The sequence below is a fragment of the Odontesthes bonariensis genome, chromosome 20 (genome assembly GCF_027942865.1).
Source record: "Odontesthes bonariensis isolate fOdoBon6 chromosome 20, fOdoBon6.hap1, whole genome shotgun sequence".
Lineage (NCBI taxonomy): Eukaryota > Metazoa > Chordata > Actinopteri > Atheriniformes > Atherinopsidae > Odontesthes > Odontesthes bonariensis.
In genome coordinates, this window is record NC_134525.1 from 20,986,046 (window position 1) to 21,005,284 (window position 19,239).

Sequence of the window (19,239 nt, forward strand, 5' to 3'; positions counted from 1 at the left end):
ACGCCTTAAAGCAACTCAGAACTGAGACTGCTTGGCCAGTGCTGCAGACTCCCTTGCATGTCTCACTGCCTGTCTTGTAGCTCCAGCAGCTTTATAAGAGTAGTCTGCCCTCGAGCCAAACCAAGCAGCACAGTCCGTGGAAAGAAACCTCTGTGATTCCCTAATGAGGCTGCTGCCAGAGCTTCAGTATTGTTCGGTATCAGTTGCCGGCTTGCAGCTCACATCTCCTACTGCTTTACACCACAGCCTCTCAAAACAATACAGTGTGGCTGATCAGAAATTCTGAAGGCAGAATTAATTATGATTTATGTCAAGATTTTGATGGCTGTGTAATGTAAAAATACAACAACGCCTCATTATTGTAAATCCATATAATCAATCTAGCCTATTTTCACACACAAACATAATTACACTGTACAGCTTTTAGAGAAAAAATGTGATGGTGTCTTTTTTCATGTATGTAATGAATAGTGACAGACATGTGATTGCATGTGTTCAAGGACTTGGGTTTCTTAGGTTCAGTCGCCTTTCGTTGTTTCCAACAATGAAAACGTTTCTTCGTATTGTCAAAGCTGTGAAAAATGATAGAATTACACAGATTTGTCCCAAAGTGGAAGAAGTTCAGTCAACTCAATTATTTTTTCCTGTTTCAGTACAGATAAAATGTACACAAAGTCAGTCATGAAAAAAAAAATAATAATCATGCGACATTTATCAATAACTGCATAATTGCTTTTTAAGTTTGCTGCAGGTAATTGTGCCCTGGTTTCTTGTGTCTGCATGTCTTTAAATTCTTTATGACGCAAGCTTTGAGCTATTGTTTATTAGCTAATAATCCTATGATTTTTTTTCATTGGCTACCCATCTGCACCATACTGGGTGTTAGCTACATCTGTGCATTTTCAACAAACACCTGACATAACAAGCCGGCTTGTAAATGTAAATAACCCTTTTGGCAACCACATATACCTGAACATGACTGTGATATGTAAAGCAAAAGTCCCTCTGCAGCAGGATGCTTCTGTGATTCACGGAGCGTCTGCTTTTTACCTTCATATATAGAATCTGCAATGATTGCATCATATATCAGGTTGATATATAACAAACTGTACTGTACAGCAAATGCCTTCAGTTTGTGGCAAAGGATCTTGATAAGACTCGGCTAATAAATAATTCAACTGCATTCAATATTCAAAATCAAAAAGAGGCACAGAATGGATTAAAAAAAATCATAGTTTGCATTAATTTTAAATTTCTTTCTGATTTAGATTCAATATACTGACACTCTTAGAGTACAGAAGTACATATGAACTCTAATTATATATGGATGATCTAATTTTAATCTAATATGGTACTGTGCAATGATCCAGCCGTCATTTTTTTATATTTCCTTCCAAGCAGGCAGATTTATAATCTTATAATCTTTTACAGTGGTCTTGAGCAATAGTTCTGAAGGTCTATGAGAGTTTTTATTTTAAGTTTGGGCTGCTGCTTTTTTGCTCATTTTTAGTTCAGTCCTTGTTCCTTTCACTTTTCAGAGGAATGTGATTTAGTCACCTCACACTGACCCAATTATTCAAGCGTAAAAAAGGCCTCTAACTAAAGGGATGAGCCAATGTTTTTTTCTACACATATCAGACAATTTAGCAAAGAACCAATTCTAAATTGTAATTTGTTACCAGCAGCCTGTCACAGATACATATAATTTTTTTCCCGTATCTTTAGTTGTATCTTTGGAAAATGCCAAAGATAACACAATTATCAGCACCAACAAGGTGATTCTCAAAGAGATACTAGTTGAAAACTTGGCTTATCTCAGCATGGTGTGCAGTAGGTCCTTAAAAAAAAGACGGACCATCTTCAGCAGATGAACAGAATCTGAAAGTGATGTCCTTAAGACCTGACACAGGACCTGAGAGATGAATTTGGACTTTCAGTTGATCCATCTGCTGTTCACTGAAGTCTCATCAGAAATGGTCTCCATGGAAGAGTGGCTGTCGAGAAGTAATTCTTAACAGAAGGAAACAGGGAGAAAAGGCTGAGGTATGCCAAATGACTCCAGAAGTGGACAGAAAATCAGTGGCAACACGTTTTATGGAGGGATGAATGCTCCCCAGAGCCCGGACCTCAACATTATTGAAGCAGTGTGGGATCATGTTGACAGAGAATGAAATAAAAGGCAGCCAGCATCCAAAGAAGAGCTTTGGAAGGTCTTTCAAGAAGCCTGGAGAATTATTCCTGAAGACTATTAAAGAAAATAGAAGAAAGCTTGTCTCGGAGGGTTCAGACTGTGTTGAAGGATAAAGGTTCTCATACCAAATACTGACTTTAAAGCTTGCTCAAACTCATTTTTTTCATAATTTTCAGATTTCCTGTACTGTATTTTCATTTGTGTTTGCAAGTTTCAATAAATAGCTGAACATATTTCCTGTTTTCCTGGCAATATAAAATAACTGAGCAGCTTAAGGCTTTTACCAGGACAGTACATCTGTTCCTATTGATTGCTTTTAATATCAATATTCCCTGTCATGTCTAAATATTACCAGACCATCAAAACATATTTTCTTTAAGCAATAAGCACAACCAGTAGTTGGTGTAAAGCTGCAAAGCAGAGTAGTGATCCATCATTACATGCTTTATCCACTTAAATGCAAGATCTTCACACACCCTCCTTAGTCAAGGTCATCATATTAAAGACCATAACAGCTCATCAAGCAATTTAGTTGACCTTGCCATGCGGAAAGTAACTAGCAGTTACAGCAGGATTCACAATTAAAGTCAATTAAAGTCCTAAAAAGATGATATGACAGTTGATTACGTTTAATTTACTACGAGCAAAGTGGCTTCCGTATTGTGCACTCACTATGCAATAATTAATGTGCTGCTTCACAGCGACTTCACATTCAAATGGTGCTAAAAAGACAGTTATGACTAATTCATACATCAAGATGAACATTAGACTATATTCCTACATGTGAGTTTTTTTTTCTAAACTAAATTTCACCCCTTCTACGTAATAACGGTACGTATGTGCTTAATTTGACTTTTAATCCTATTAATAAAACTGTGCTATGTCAGTGCTGTAAGATTATGTTCACTTCAATAAATTTTCCTTGCTCTTATACAACTCTGCTTTCCTTCAAAATAGAACTGACTTATCGCCATTTTAGGTATAAGACAGTCAGGGTTAAAAGTAGTCAAACAAATACCCTAATTTCGTTGCGATGTTAAAACCGATTACCATGGGGCACTGGTTAGCCTGCAGCAAAGGCTTGTCCTGCTGCTATCTGTGCTAAGGTGCCAGATGCACTAGGCAAGAAGCCGCATGATAAATGGCAGAAGGTGAGAGCTCTGCGGCCGAGACCGGGAGCACCCTGCCCCAGCATCCCGCTGTCAGTCCCTTGGCATGCAGCTTGACAGGCCAAATGGCAACCGCATCCCCCTTCAACGCTGACATTTAGAACCTCTGCCACGCTATCCAGCTGTGGACTCAGCAGGCTCTCCCAGTACTGTGCCCTCAGCCTCTCCCAGGAACCCAGAACCTCAACCCCACTGATGCCGCTGCCAGACGCCAGTCAAGAAATTTCCATAAACAGTCAGAGCTTTAGCTCAAACAAGTATGGGGCTGTTTACTGCAGGATGTAATCGTGATTGATGTGACTCCCACTGATTGGAGTTTCCAAATGCAGCAGGACTAAGACACTTATCTTTGAAAAGAAAAGCAGATATAGTGATGCCACAGTGATGCAACTGGCTGGTTCTGCATTTTAGCTTAGCATTTTGACCCTAGCCAACTCATAAAATGGATGTTGCAATCAAGTGGTTAATCTGACTGAGAACCTAAGACACAATGTGAGTGCATTGGGTAGTGGCTTGTCAAAGACACGGTAGTACAACCCTACAGCGTAGCATCTATTTTACTCTTAATGAGAACCAAATTCACTCAGGAACATTATGCTGTGGTCCTGTGATGAACTGGCGACCTATCCAGTGTGTACCTTGTCTGTTGCCAGATGGCAGCTGGGATAGGCTCCAGCCCTCGTCACCCTGAATAGGATTAAGCAGGTATGGAAAATCAACTATATTCATAAAGCACTTTTCTACTTTAGTTCACCACTCAAAGCGCTTTTACACAAGCCATATTCAACAATTCACACATACACTCTTAGCACTCCTTGGTTTTCACAGCATTACACAGTGCTCTTTTCTCCACCACATACATTGACACACAAATAGATGCATCAGAAAAAAAGTGAGGTCCAGTGTCTTACCAAAGGGCACTTCGACATCTGGTCTGAGGAAGCCAAGAATCAAACCACAGACGACAACTCTAGATTGGCTAGAGCAAAGACTACTTTACTCCCTGAGTTATGGCTGCCCCTTCGTGGAAACGTTTAATTCCTCCATAGAATTGTGGAATTAAATGGAGGATACCTTTAAATATTTCCCTTCCTTTTAAAAAACTGTAAAAAAGTAGCTAGTGGCATGATATTGTCAGTTTTTCTATCAATTGACTGGCTTGATGACAAGCAGTCTGAAGAAAAACTTGACCATAGGGCAAAGGCTGCCGGCTTGTTGGAAATTTGGTATGTAACTGTTTTTTTTGTTTGTTTGTTTTTTAATATTTATTTGGGCTTTTATTATATATAGGACAGTGAAGAGAGACAGGAAGCAAGGGGAATAACACGCAGCAAAGGGCTGTCCGATGTGGGATTTGAACCGGGGCCAGCTGCACGAGGACTATAGCCTCTGTACATGGGGAGTCAGCTGTACCCACTACGCCACAGACCGCCCTGTATGTAACTGTTTTAATGTTGAATGATTAAAGGACTGGATATTAAATCTTGTAAGACTGGATATTGTTATGGGACTGCAAGGTAGAGAGATGATATTATTTTCCTCAACACTCAAAACATGAGCTTTTTTTTTTCACGTCAAACATAAAGGGTCTTTCTGCGTCTCTATAGACTCACCATTTTCCTCTGACATTTAACATAAAGGGAGAATAAAACCACTTTAGAGGTAGGGAACTTTTAAACTTCACTTCCAACAGTGGCCCCAGCAGATCAAACACAAAGCAGCAACATAAAAGGACATGCTGCAATTTGAAAAGACAAGTTCAGTGCTTTCCTCATTTCTGGCTGCGAATATGGTATGCTAATACTACGACTGTAATGTTTAGTCAATTTATCAACTGATCATTCAGAAAAAATTAAATTTTATTTCTTTTATTTTTAAGGGATTTTATGCAATTTTATGTTTGAATTAAAAGTTAAATGTTTTTAAACACAGAAGCTGTGGATAATTGTACACAAGTAAATGTCAGCTAGATTAGTTCATAATTCAAATGAATGAAAAAAGCAGTATCTGAACATTACAAAGTGCACAGGACCTTTGAGTTTGTGAGGCATCAGAGATATTGATTTAACTATTTAACAGTGGAAAAGCTTTCATGGCTGGATTTTTAGCTTTACTTTGATCCGAACCTCTACAACACATCCAAGACCAACTTGGCTTTGGATTTTCTTTCTTCCAGAAGGAGATGAGCATGCCATACTTTGCCAAAGATGGAAGAATAGCCCTTCAACAAGCGAAGCAAAATGCCACTGCCTGCTGTATAGTTATGACACCTCTCTTTAACAAAGACAGCAGAACATAAAAGCAAGAAAAGGTAGTAGAGTAAACACTTTTCATTCTGACACTCATTAAAAACAGACAAGTCCACCCTTTCCCGAGGGAGACCACGCGTCATGATATATAGAGAGAGGCAAATACCAAACTGCATGGCATGGTATCAAAGGCATTTCTGCAGTCCAAAGGTCAGGTGATGGTAAAAGGTTGCTGAGAAACGGAGCTGCTGGACGGGCTTTCATCAGTGGGAGGCAGCTGGAGTCTCCAAAGAAGCAGCGTTACTCTGGGCTGCAGGCACAGTGGGGCTGCTCCAATATGACATTTCACATCCAGATCTGCCACAGCAATGGCATTTTAGCCACTTTTAAAACAGCCAGATTGGCCTTCCTGCACTGTTGAAATTTTTATGGATGGCGATATTTTTTTCTTTTTATTGTTTGGGTTTATTACAGTGTCTGAAGAAGATAGGATAGGTTGTCAATGTGAAAAAGGCAATTGAGGGGCAATGTGCAATTGACTGGCTAATACAAATACACACTTGAAGTACACACGCAAAGACACAACACAACAAACGGGCAAAACGTATAGCCTGCAAAGCAACCAAGCCACTGTCATTTCCTCTGAACACATTCAAGCTTAAATGAGAATAAGAAATTGACATGAAAATATTTATTTCTTATCTCACGATTCTCAAAGTTTAAAGAACCAACATGCAAAAACATGTTTTGAAGCCAAAGCATAGACAGGCTCAATTTGCACAAGTCCTGTCACAGCTATTTATTTATTTCAGCCTATGTGTCTCTTCTCTCTGGTAGGAAAGGGTCAGTGTAGTTTCCCTTTGAAGTCTCTGCTGAAACGATTTGTCCCATTTGCTCGGGGAAATTGCAGTTGCTGGTGGTTGCACGAGTGGAATATACTACAATATTCAGGCTTTGGTAGATTAAAGGAAAGCAAAGTGCAGTGATATTGTCTGATATAGAAAAACATGGAAATACATATTCATGCGAAAAAGTCTTCCATCAAAACAAATGCAAATTTAATGTGATCATCTCTGCACCAGAAGATATTAGATCCCAATGAGTGCATTAACTGTATTTGAACAAATGCAGTTTCTGTTGCTCAAGTTTTGATTGTGTCATATCGAGAGATAAAAGGGATACATGAGTCCAGCATACATTATATTAAATTTCTAGGATAAAGCAGGGAAAAGCAAAAAGATAAGAAAACTAAAGTGAGCTAAGCTAACATATAAGCTATCATCAGCAGGCTAACATGCACAACATAAGTGAAAAAACTAACATAGTAAACATTTCTGGTACAGTTTTGTTATTTTATAGAAAATTATACATGTAATGTTTAAACAAAGACACAATTTAATGATTGTTGTTATTGTTCTTATTATGTCTTATTAAACTACTTCATTTGATTAACGTACAAATATGTAAATGAGTTCATATGTTTGTACTCATATTTATGTACGAATTCTTTTATCTTAATTTGTTTAGTTTCTTGTACAGACTTATATGACATGCAGTTGATGTGTTTATTGGACTTGTCTTGAGGGTACTGATAAAATCTAGCAGCGTTCACTGGCTCAGCGGGGCACCAGACTTGCAGCGGACACCTTGGACTCCATTGATAACTACTTGCAGCTCTAGTTTTCTTCTGTTTTTGTTCATATTTCTGCCTTTTTGTAGAGTAAAACATATCAATGTACCAATGAAATCCAACCAAATGTTGACAGCATAATATTTAACATGCCAAGCATGCTTGATGATTAGCACCAAGTCTATTTGATATTTAAGTTCATGGTGGACAGAGGAAAAGATTTTAGATGATGAAAGGGTACAGAGTACATCTGTAGAAAAAATGTGTATATTTATAAATATATACAGTATATTTACTGGTATCATACAAATGTGGAAATATTTATAATAACCTGATCTATCAGAGATACATAAAAGATAAAAACAAGCTATTTTACATCTTTTTTTTCTTTGACATTCTTTGTATTATTGTGCCATATGTTGAAATGACATGCCTCCAATTATGTCACAAATACCTGAAACAATTTAAGTCAATAAATAAATCTGAAATTATTGGTTAACAATGGTTAGCATTTAACAAACTATTTCAACAGAAGAAGAGGTTTTTCTTAAAAAAGTAACTTAAACCTGATTTGAAAAAGTAGCTGTCAGACCCTTGTTTCTTTTAAACCATGGAAATAGAATATGCAGCCTTTTAGAGAAGCACACATCTACTTCTGTACAGAAAGTGGACTTCTGTCGTGTCGAGAATTGCATCTAAAATGTAAATATTAGGTCAAAGTTTCACATTTTTACTTAGACAACATACTCACCTTCAGGTGGAGCTCAAACATCTTCGTGTTTTCTTTTCTTTTTCCTCTTGTTTTTTACTGGATTTAAAATGCACTTCAGTCACCATCTCCTCACTGCAGCAGTGCCCTGCTCTGAGCAGTGATTGGACACATTTTGATTGTCAAAACGATGCACACGGAATCATACATGAGTGACCGGAGACCTCCTTTCTGTCTCCTCTCCTCTAAAACTTGATCAACTGATTTGACTTGGCACGTGCAAGTATCGGGAGCAATGACTAGGCGATGACTTGCTGCTGCCTGCGTAAGTGACTCTGAGGTGTGCACAATTGTACCACATTTGTGTGTAAAATGAGGCCCCTAAGACATCATGAGGCCCTACGTACAGCTCCTGTTCTGTTTAGGGAGGCTCAGCCAACAAAGCAACTTGTTTAGGCTTAGAAAACAGTCATTGTTTGGGCATTACAAAATCATGGCACTTGATATTTGTGGTCACGTGAATGATGTGGATATCTTCACTGGATTGTGCATGTCATCACCACCACATTGGTAACCAAGACAACCAACAAATAGTAAAGAACCTAGATGATTTCTTTGCTGGAAAATGGTCATTGCTTTCCTCAAACACGGTTTTGGTCATTTCACATATTTGTTGTTGTTGTTGTTGTCGTTGTCTCGTTCGTCTCCATGACGTACCTGCGTTGTACTGCCGGTACGCGCCAGGGGCCCAGTACGTCTTTGTTCGGCGTTGGTTTTCTTGTCCGAGTTTTTCCTCTCGTAAGCGACTTGCCAGCCAAGGCTAAAGACCATCCCCTACCCTGGTTTGTTTCTCCGAGGTTTTTCCTTCCCCGGGGCTCCTAACATGCATGCTTTTGGATGGTGGGAGGCAGCCGGAGTATCCGGAGTGACTCACGCATACACAGGGAGAACATGCAAACTCCACACAGAAAGACCCCAGCCAGGAATTGAACCTGAAACCCTCTTGACGGTGCTAACCACCACACCACCCTGCAGCCACACACATATAATACAGCCATATTTTTGTGAAGCTGTATAATTTGTATAACATGACAGAAAGAAGAACCACTGCTGCTTAAAAAATACTGAGCCCCAGGTGTTAAACATAAAATAAGTGCATACTCATCATGTAGGTGTTTATTTATATATCATAAGTAAAAAGGCTAGTTTGCTCTTGCGAGGCTGAAATTCAGAGTAAAATATTCTGCAGACCAGTCTACTGTGAGCCTAAAATGACACATTCAGTTGTTCAAATCGAGAACATTTGAACAATTATTAAGTATTTTTCATGGAAGCCTGTCAGAAGATTTTCATGTTGCATTAATTATGGCACAGGATATTGGAATGAAAGCTTTCAGATCCATCATGAGGGGGGTCATCATTACATGTGACCTTTCTCTGAAATGAGTTCTGCCTTTGTGCCTCTGCACTTTGTCATTTGATTAGGAGGATAATGTGAGCTTTCGGCCATCGTAAGATGGTGGCAATCTCCACTTTTTTTTCCTCTGGACTGACAAAGCGGGATTATAACATAATGTTTATTTAACCTGCATCCACTTCTTGAGGTGAAATAAAATGGAAAATTATATAAAACGTGGGTACCAATAGGTAGTGAGGCGTATAATGAGCACGTGGGAAACAAGAGAAATTCACACATAAACCCAGGAATATTGCTAACAGTAAGTGTTTAGGAAAAAAATTGCAGCCACATAAATATTTATTCTATACGTTGTATATTTGTGCATTCAATACACATAAAGAACACATGCATACACAGTGTAGAGACTCCTTGTCTGCCATATATGATTTACATTTGAGGTTGAATAATCAGTTGACATGCAGCTCTGGGATTTCTATACTTAATGAGTGCCTCTTCACATAAGCAGTTTGAGTAATCCCGAACAGAAGACCGCTGCCAAAATGTCAATGAATCTCAATTTAACTACCAACTTAATCACAAGGGAACATCTCATGTTGGGAGACTGGATGTGGAAATCCACTCTTGGTGCATTTCATTTGGAAATACTGGCATGGAGAAGACACTCAAGAGAAAAACACTGTTAATTCTCAGCTTCTGAATGGAGCGGTCGGAATAATTACTTTATTGCTATTTTCCAAATATAATTTTCAACAATTTAGAGGAAGGCGTTGGCAAAAAAGTGTAAATCTTTGCATAATCTTTAATTGTGGTGCAAGTTTGGGGTCATTAAGATTCTAATTGACTGAGGAATATTTAAGCAGGAAAAATATTTTCGAAGATGAAATATCATCTCACAAGCGCAAGTAATATTTAAAGGTCATTCCCTACATTTTTCAGAACACAGGAAGCTATTATACTTGGTGTGGCATAAAATATGAGCATTGAAGGAAATTTTGAGTCTTTTTCTAACGGACAGTAACTTCCAAAAAAACCTCAGACTGACATGACCCAACCTCCCAGCCAAAAACTCTCTCCCTGGTTTCTCCTCTCGACACTGCTGATACAAGTCATGATGTGTCTGTGGCTGTCAGCATCTTTTGCCTGGTTGCAGTCGCCAGCTGTTGGTGTGACTCAGAGGAGGAAGGCACGAGGAGGCAGGGACGGAAGCAAGACGGTCACGCAGCTTTTTAGGAATAATTATGTTAGAGCAGCCGATCTGCACTATGATCTGCCAAGGTTTATTTTCCACACATCCAACAGTAAATACTGTACGTCTTATAATTACATGCTCTTCATGTATGATTCCAGTCCAGTGTAAATATATTTACTTGTAGCCAGTTTGTGTTGGACTGCATCAACCATGACCTTCTTTCCACTTCACCTCTTCACCCGTCTTCACTTTTTAGATGCATTTACAGACTCGTGAATTTCCAAAAGAGTGCAGCTCTCATTTGGGAAAAAACTGTTAATAAGAAAGATAACCTGAAAACACATGTCCCACACATATAAGCATTATGTAAGGAACACAATCTGTTATTTTTGCTCTCCACAGTAAGCCTACTTACATACGATCTATAATGGAGTAGATATTGCTCAGCTTATTGACCGATGTCTCCTCCTCCCCACTTTGACATTTGCTTATCCTCGTCCGCATCTACTAGTATTGACGTTTGCTCTATCTGGACATCTTCCTAAGCTGTTTTGTCATTTGTCACCTCTTAAATAAAAACCAAGGAGGGGGGAGCTGTCAGTGATAAGGCTTAATGATACAAACCATTGTGATGGTTTTATACAAACTGAGGGGAAAGAGTACGGTGGAAAAAGAAGTCGGCAAAGTTTCTTGCTGTATACCTGCAATGAATTTATAGAGCAGTTTCATTGAGCACATTACTATTTCTGCCATTAATAAGCAGACTGAAGAGGAACCTCTCTGCAACCTCTGGCATGCATTCACTCATAACTGTGGTCAATTTAGTGCAAATTTACTAAAAGCAGGCTATTGGTTTAACACCTTTTAAACTAATGTATTTGAAGAGCCCACTCCACAGGCTCTTCTGTCAGAAACTACCATTTTCTCCAACTAATCCTCAACTCTCCACTTCTTGGACACAAACCGGTGAAAACAACACATTCACATTAGAGCTGTTGCTCATAAAACACCCTCTGAGTGAGTTTTAGGGATTTTTTACTTTGCCAACTCACTATTTGTAGGACAGTAAATGCGACGCTTCCTTAACGCGCATCTCCACAAACACATTCGGGTGCAGATTTTCTCCCCATGAGGTGGAAGACAGATTCTTCCTTTCCTCCCCCCTTTCTATTCATCCCTCCCTCACCCGGTCTCCTGCAGAGAGGCTATTATTGCTGCTAATTATCCACAAATAGGCCCAATATGACAAACACAGCCCTGTACCAGTGCTGGCTAAGCGCAGGAATCACTCTGAGTGGGAATAGAAGAATGAAAGGGAGGAAAAGATGTCCAGACAAAAAACAGGACAAAAGTCACAGTGGAAGAAAAAGGAAAAATATGAATTAGAGATAATTAAGAGGAACATGATAAAGGCACAACGTGGAATGAGATGAGACACATTGTGGTGCTAAAAAAGATACAAGAAGGAGGCAGATGGGTCGAGAAAAGCACCAAAAAAGGAGACAACAGAGGGAACTAACACAGGAAAATGATCTTGTCTATGCAGCATGTGACGGTTGTTGCCATTGGCAACTGTCCTGCAGTGCACAGGCCACATCCACTTAGCTCCCAGCATGCCTCAGGATCAGGGCAGCTCAGGGGTCTAAGGCTGTCTGTCTCATTTCCATAGAAAAACTCATTTACCAGGCAAGCATGAAGGGCTATGACGCATCAGTGGGTGTTTGATTAGATCCTTACCTTTGATACATATGAATATTTATCACTGTTAAATAAATGCACATTTACTCTCCTTTCATCTGGATCAACCTGAAAGTCCTCCTCCTCTCTTCTTAATTTTTTCCAATGAATATGTCACCTGAGCATTAGGCCACCCGACGACTGACAGCACTCATGATAATCTGGTTATTGTTGCTCCTAGGCAGTGATCAACACTCACTTTAAGTTTCACAAAGTGGATCAAGCTTTTGTCTTGTTGATTTTTACTTGTCATGGTCACCGCGGCTATGAGAGACCCAAAGGAAATAAATCATGGGGACAATAATCACAGCGGTGCACTTAAAAGAAAATGTGTTTGGAATTCATTGCTGGAAAAGATTAGTGTCTGGTAGCACAGCTGAAGCTGCAGGTGTGATGCGAATGCCAAGATAAGTTGAAATCAAGTTATTTCTGTTTCATGAGCCCAAACACAGAGCAAGCACACCCACTCTCCCTCTTCTTATTTAAACTCATATTGGTAAATGGTGGATATTTTTAGGGAGTTTTACTTACATCACTAACTCCGGCCTCCACTATCTTCAGGCCTGTCTCCTTCTCCAGCTGCTGCTTCTGCTGGACTGCATGGAGAGACAAAAGCAGAGGTGGTGTGAGGTGAGTTTGAGCAGTGGATGACAAAGAAACCCATTTTTCAATTCCTGTGGCAGAAACCGTCATGGTCATTGAAACTGTCAATGATGCAATAGATGTATCAGCCTTAGTCAGATGTCAAACTGCTCATAGAAAATGTCCAGCCCACACACAAATGCAGAAAATCTTCCTCTACAAAAGCAGGGTAAGAAATCTTCAAAGCGATCTTTAGGGAGCTGAAAACACTTTGTGGCAGACCTTAGGAGTAAGAGATAAGTAGTCCTTTAACAGGTAACAAGAAAAAGACTTTGTAGCTGCACTCACAGTCCTGTGAGTGTTTTGTGTTCCAAGGTGCTTCAAGTACAACCCCAATTCGAAAAAAGTTGGGACGCTGTGTAAAATGTAAATAAAAACAGAATACAATGATGTACAAATATCATGATTCAATGCTCTATGTACAATAGAACATAGAAAAATGTTGAAAGTGATACATTTTACAATTTCATTTAACTTGTAGTTCATCTTAAATTTGATGGCGGCGACATGTCTCAAAAAGTTGGGATGGGGGCAACAAAAGGTTGGAAAAGTAAGTGGTACCAAAAAAAGCAGCTGGGGGAACAAGCTGAAATTGATTAGGTTAGTTGGTAACAGGTCAGTTACATGATTGGCTATAATAAGGGTACCTTAGCGAGCAGAGTATCTCACTCATTTTAGGAGACCCAGGTTGTTTCCAGGAAAATTCCAGCATGCTTACAGTGACAACTCTTATATGCTGAAATTCAGACTTGAGTTAGGGGCAATGCAAAGGGCTACAGGACCAGAAATCTTGTTGTAATTTCTTATTCATCCTTTAGTCAAGCCTTACAACACTGGATGAACAATCATAAGTTAAACTAGAGCAGCATGGTTATGTATTGCATTTGAGGTGTATTGCACTTGCCCGTCAACATAGCAGATACCTTTGAATAAATAATTACAACAGATTATTGTTAGCAAGTATAAAGTTGACCATGTTAGCTTGGCGTGAAAGCTAACGTGCTATGTAGTATTAGTTGACACTTCTTAGTTTTGCAAGTATTTGGGCCTAAACTAAAGCTTTAAAAGAGTATAACAATATAGTCCAATGGATCATCCTAAAGAAACCCCAAAATTGGGACAAAATTTCGAGGCAATGTCTAATACTGCACTTAAGTAGTGATGCAGGAGCCACACTGGAAGCAGGATAAGAACTATAAATGCACAATTAACATACCATTTAAAATGCACCTATCATTATTCACAATGATCCAGACCTACTGAAGATTACCAGAAAGCAGATGAAGTGCTTGCAGATTCGCAGCACACAATAACTTGAGCTCCTGCCTTTGTTCTTGCTGTAATTAATACACCACCCGAGTTTGATCCTCAGATCTTATGATCTAATCAAATATGGCATGCTATTTCCAAAGCTTTGTTCGCGAAGGGTATTCTCATGCAAATCAAACTAAAGTGAGACGATGTTAAATATCCATCGTTCAAGATCACACAATTTTACCGACTTCTTCCTCCTCCCCATGCTTAACATCCCCCCCCCTCACTTTGATGGAAACATTTATATTGGAAAACAAAATCAAAGAGACCTTAATTGATTACGCCATTTTATAAAGTGAAAAGAAAAAAGTGGAGCATAATTTCAATTGAGTTTGTTTGCATGTCAATGTGACTGGTAATGTGGAAAAGGAAAAAGAGTTGAAAGGAGCAGGTCCTTTAAATCCCATCTCCCCAGATGAAGGCTATGCAAATAACCCCGGAGAGCTGAACCCCACTACACACTCCAAATTCAGCAATGGGCCTGTTTAATTAGTATTTTAATCTATCCCAATGATTCCACTCAGTCCACAATATATGCAGAATTCTATCTAATTAAGGACGCTACTTTTAGGATAATCATCCATCTCCCTCACTCTTCCTATGTCGTCTTTTGTCTTTCTGGTTATTAAGGATTCTGCAAACATTGATCATCCTATCATCCCATCAACATGGCAGCAGAGAGGACATCTTCTATATTAGGTGTCAGCCAGGGATTTCAGGGGGATGGCTAAGAGGAGCAGAAAGAAAGCTGAGAGCTGGAAAGGTCAAATATACGTTTAAAGTCCCTGAAGAATAGAGAGTCACAGAAAAGATGGAAACAGAGGACAAAAAAGACAATCTTCCACGTTTAGTGAGAGGAGTAAGACTCTCATTTTCAGTGCCTGTTGCCCCCCCTGCACTTGGTAATGGACATATTGGCTTTCCATAGATAGCTCCAGTACCTGCTCGGTCCTGGTGCTGTTTAGGAGGGGGGTAATGAGCGAGGTAATTGAGCCCAGCTGGGTGAAGGCGTAGGTGGTGTAGGAAGACCAAGCAGCTTAAAGGTCACACAATGTTTTGGTCCTAATGAGGACCCCTCTGGGGTCACAACGCGTCATGAGTCAAACCACGAAAGATTAGCCAGGAATCCACACACACGTGTCACAGCGGCAGCAACTCCAATTTGACTGACAAACTGACATTAACTGTCTGTGGTGAAACCAAATAAGCCTGAAGGTCATTGTGAATCAAAGCTAAAAACTCTCCAATCAACCCGAGGGGAAGAATAGTCCCAGAACAGCCAGTTTAAATGTAAATACAATGCACTTGCCAAGCTCATTAGCTGGCAACTGGATGGATTTGGGCTGCAGCTACAATCCAGCCAATGGATTGCTTGTTCTCTCTCCGGCTCACAGATAACAGCCTACAGCATCTCTTTTTGGTCACCTCGTCTATTAACCTTCCACTGGAGCTCACTCTTTTTCTCCATTCCTTCTCAGAGACACACACATGCGGATTTTGTAGGTTTCAAATTAGCGACTAGATACTCCTGACAGGCTGTGGAAAAGAGATGTCAGTTCTGATTTCAGAGAGGCTCCTCCAGCCGTTTTAATAGGCATTGTCTGAGTCTATCTACTCTGATTTCCAAAGTCGAGATCTGATCCCTGCTGCTCATTTCATCCTTTTGCTTTCCCTATCTGATTGAGCCAAATCATCTGATGCTCTACATGCAAAGAAAAAAACTGTTTTTTCCTGTGTTAAAATGTATTCTATTTCCATGTCTTTTTGATTGAAAATACAAACAAGGGCAACAGATTTTGAATGGTAATACAAAAAAAGGAATCAACACAGAGTTTCTTATGTCAATCCACAAAGAAGGCAACATATTTATTTTTTTAAATAGTGGCTGCAAAATAAACTATTTAAGTTATAATAATTAAAATACCATTGATCAAACCATTATTTTTGTCATAATTTACAGTTTTCCTTTTTTTTCAGCAACAGCCAGTATTTTTTCTGTTTATATTCTGGGAATATTCTTACATCAAACTTTTTTTTTTTGGTGGTGCAATGCACCTTTCCTACACTGTATTCAAATTCTGTGCTCATGAATATTGTGTAGGATTTACAGGAAATGAATGCCTGTAATCAGTTTCCTTCTGCCTTCACTTACTTGATACTATGAATAAAAAATGTGCCTGTAAAACCTAACTTTCTGTCTTGTTTTCTCTACACAATCATTTTTTAGCATTTGCAAGTGAATAAAGGAGCAAGAATGAACTGGAACAGAGATTTCTAAGCGAGGTAACCAGTTTTACTGTGTCCTGCTGTTGTGTGGAAAAAACCCTTGCACCATGTCCAATATGAAACCAGATCACAGTTTCAATTGTTAGTAACTGCCAATTTGTTTGGCTGCACTGTAAGCCAAAGCACAAGTTGCTCTGCAGTTTTCAGATATGCAGATCAAGGAGTACAGTTGAATTTATTCACCTTATGTTGACTCCAATAACCACAGTTACTTAGGAATTCTACTTTAAGATTAAATAGTTGAAGTAGCTTATTTTGCCTACAAGTCTGGTTCATATAAAGTACATTCATTACTGTACAGTATATATGAGAAGTGCACCAAGAAAATGTTTGATTTACACCTTGATCACAGTCTCTGTTGAGCTGGAGAAAAGAGACATTATTCAAAAACTCACCAGGGACTTGTTGAAGAAGAGGAAAAGGCCATTTCAATCATCAATCTAAAGGCTGATTGAGAGTTCAGCTGCTTTTCCTTGACATGCACACTAATGAAGTAGAAGATAGAAAAAACAGCGCAGTAGACATTTAAGTTAGACTTTTATGTGACCTTTAAAGAGCTGTGTAGCATGTGCTCTTAACAAAATGTATCTAGTAGCGAGGTATAATTTGATTAAAATGCTGCTTTTCTCTACCATATACTGAAAACCGAGGCAATTGTGCACTGTTCATCATAGATTCTAATAGCAATTCACAAATGATTATCATAAAGTCATCAGAGCTTAAAGTCATGAATATATATATTCATTTTTCTGATATACGACAGGGTTGTTATTGTTAGAGGCAATATAAATTCAGCATCAGGAGACAAATCACCCACTGCAGGCTGTAAGTATTTTGTATTTCAACACAGCACAGCAGCCAGCGCTGTCACATGATCATTATGCTGCCTCTTTGGCCAAATGGGGGTATATAGTTGACAAAATGCATATTTCACCATCCTCTGATTGATCTGTTAATATTGAATAACACCCCCATCCATCCCATCTATCTACCCCCTTCCTCCACTGTTCCTCAGGTCGTCTATATTCACCACTTCCATCACTCCATCCGTCACTCCAACCAAACAAAATGAAAGTGTTTATTGCGGAGGAGGGCTGACGCTCACGCCTCTCCACAGCCGTTAGCCTTATCAGCAGGCAATCGTGCCGATATTAAAGTTGCCATTCCGCCCATCACTTTCCGCTTGCACATATGATGGCTGTCTCTACCTATCAGAGGTAGAGACTGTAGAGAGGAGGAGGGGGAAGGGAGGGAGGGAGGGGGAGGAATGCACCTGATCCCCCTGACAGATAAGATGCATGGCAACCCATTTTTCAGTCAAAATCCTGGGAGAGAAACAAAAACAATGATATTCCTTCAAGACTCAGTGTATGAAGAGCCGCAGCGCTGACTTCAGTGCAGAAGCATATTCATTACATGTATGATATAAATGCATATGTGACCGCTTTACATCTGGCATCTGCTCACTGATGCTTATCAAAATGTAAATCAGTTTGCAAATGTGACCTAACTGATTTATCTTATTTTCTCCACCTCGCACACAGCAGCGAGAATAAAAGATCACACTGGTAAAAACAAAATATTCCAAAATTGGATTTTTATCCATGTTACATTTGTCCTCGTGATGGTTTTTATATGCTGGGAGACGTAGCAAGATTTCAAACAGCCAGGATTTCAAAACCAGGGTTTCAAACAGAAGGAACCAATCCTATCAACACAGTGAGACTTGGTGATTGGGAACGAGGTTTATCTAACATTAGAAATACATTTGTTTACATAGTCAAGCGGAGTAAGGAGAGGCTGAGCAGCTGCAGGTGAGCAGCTGCAGCCAGGAAAGCAGTCTAGATAGTGGCTGGGCTAATTTGCATATTTATAGATCTGTACATATCAAATGAGACACACGTGTAGAATTATACCCAAGCCATTTCAACACACGAAGGAGCTATTTTCATCAAAATAACTTTTATATAACTTATTTAGATGAATAGATTCATTTTAGGGGCTTGATACATTTTTTAGAGCACGAGTCATACATGAAATGTATCTATAGTGTGACAGCATCATCTGCTAATATTTGATCCAGCTACAATTAATTTATTAGAAGTGTAAAATATATACTAAATTAGAATGTCTTGGAAATCATGCAAATGTGAGAAATAATAGCAGCTAAAGATAATAATTCTAAACGTATCTATCAATTTCTTTTATCTAATCAAAAACTTGATTAAATAATCAGTTAATATCAGTTTATAGAAATAATAACAGTGTGAGTATCCCTAAAGTGGCAATTAAAACCTCCTAGCACCAGGATTTCTATTTGATAACCAACAAACAGTAGAAAAAACTCCAGAGATTATTTACTTTTAGGCTTAAAATAAAACCATTTATCCATTGAAGTTGAATATGATTTTTATTACAGATTTATTGTTTAATTAACTTTGTAAAAAATAAATCATTGCTGCTTGAGACAATAATACTTTCCAACAAGGGACACACATTTTTAATGCTCACCATGGCAGCAAATGAGGAAGAAATAAGGGGCTAACTGCTTCTTAACTATCAGCTGAAGAGTAAGTCTTAATTAAATCTTATTGAGTAGCAAAGGATTACTTTAATGGTTAGTTAATCAAGACAGCAAGAAGAATGAGAAACAAATTATAAAGTACAAAATAATTGATGAATCCTTAAAAAGTATTCATTCGT

General features: G+C 38.9%; 1 protein-coding gene across 1 annotated transcript in view; it reads right to left on the reverse strand.

The window, feature by feature from the left end:
• Nucleotides 1-19,239, reverse strand: part of ptprn2 (protein tyrosine phosphatase receptor type N2) — a 143,121-nt gene that overhangs the window by 39,390 nt on the left and 84,492 nt on the right. Inside the window, exon 11 of the mRNA XM_075451925.1 lies at nt 12,826-12,890. Coding sequence (XP_075308040.1) covers nt 12,826-12,890 — 65 coding nt within the window. The remainder of the gene's footprint in view (nt 1-12,825; nt 12,891-19,239) is intronic.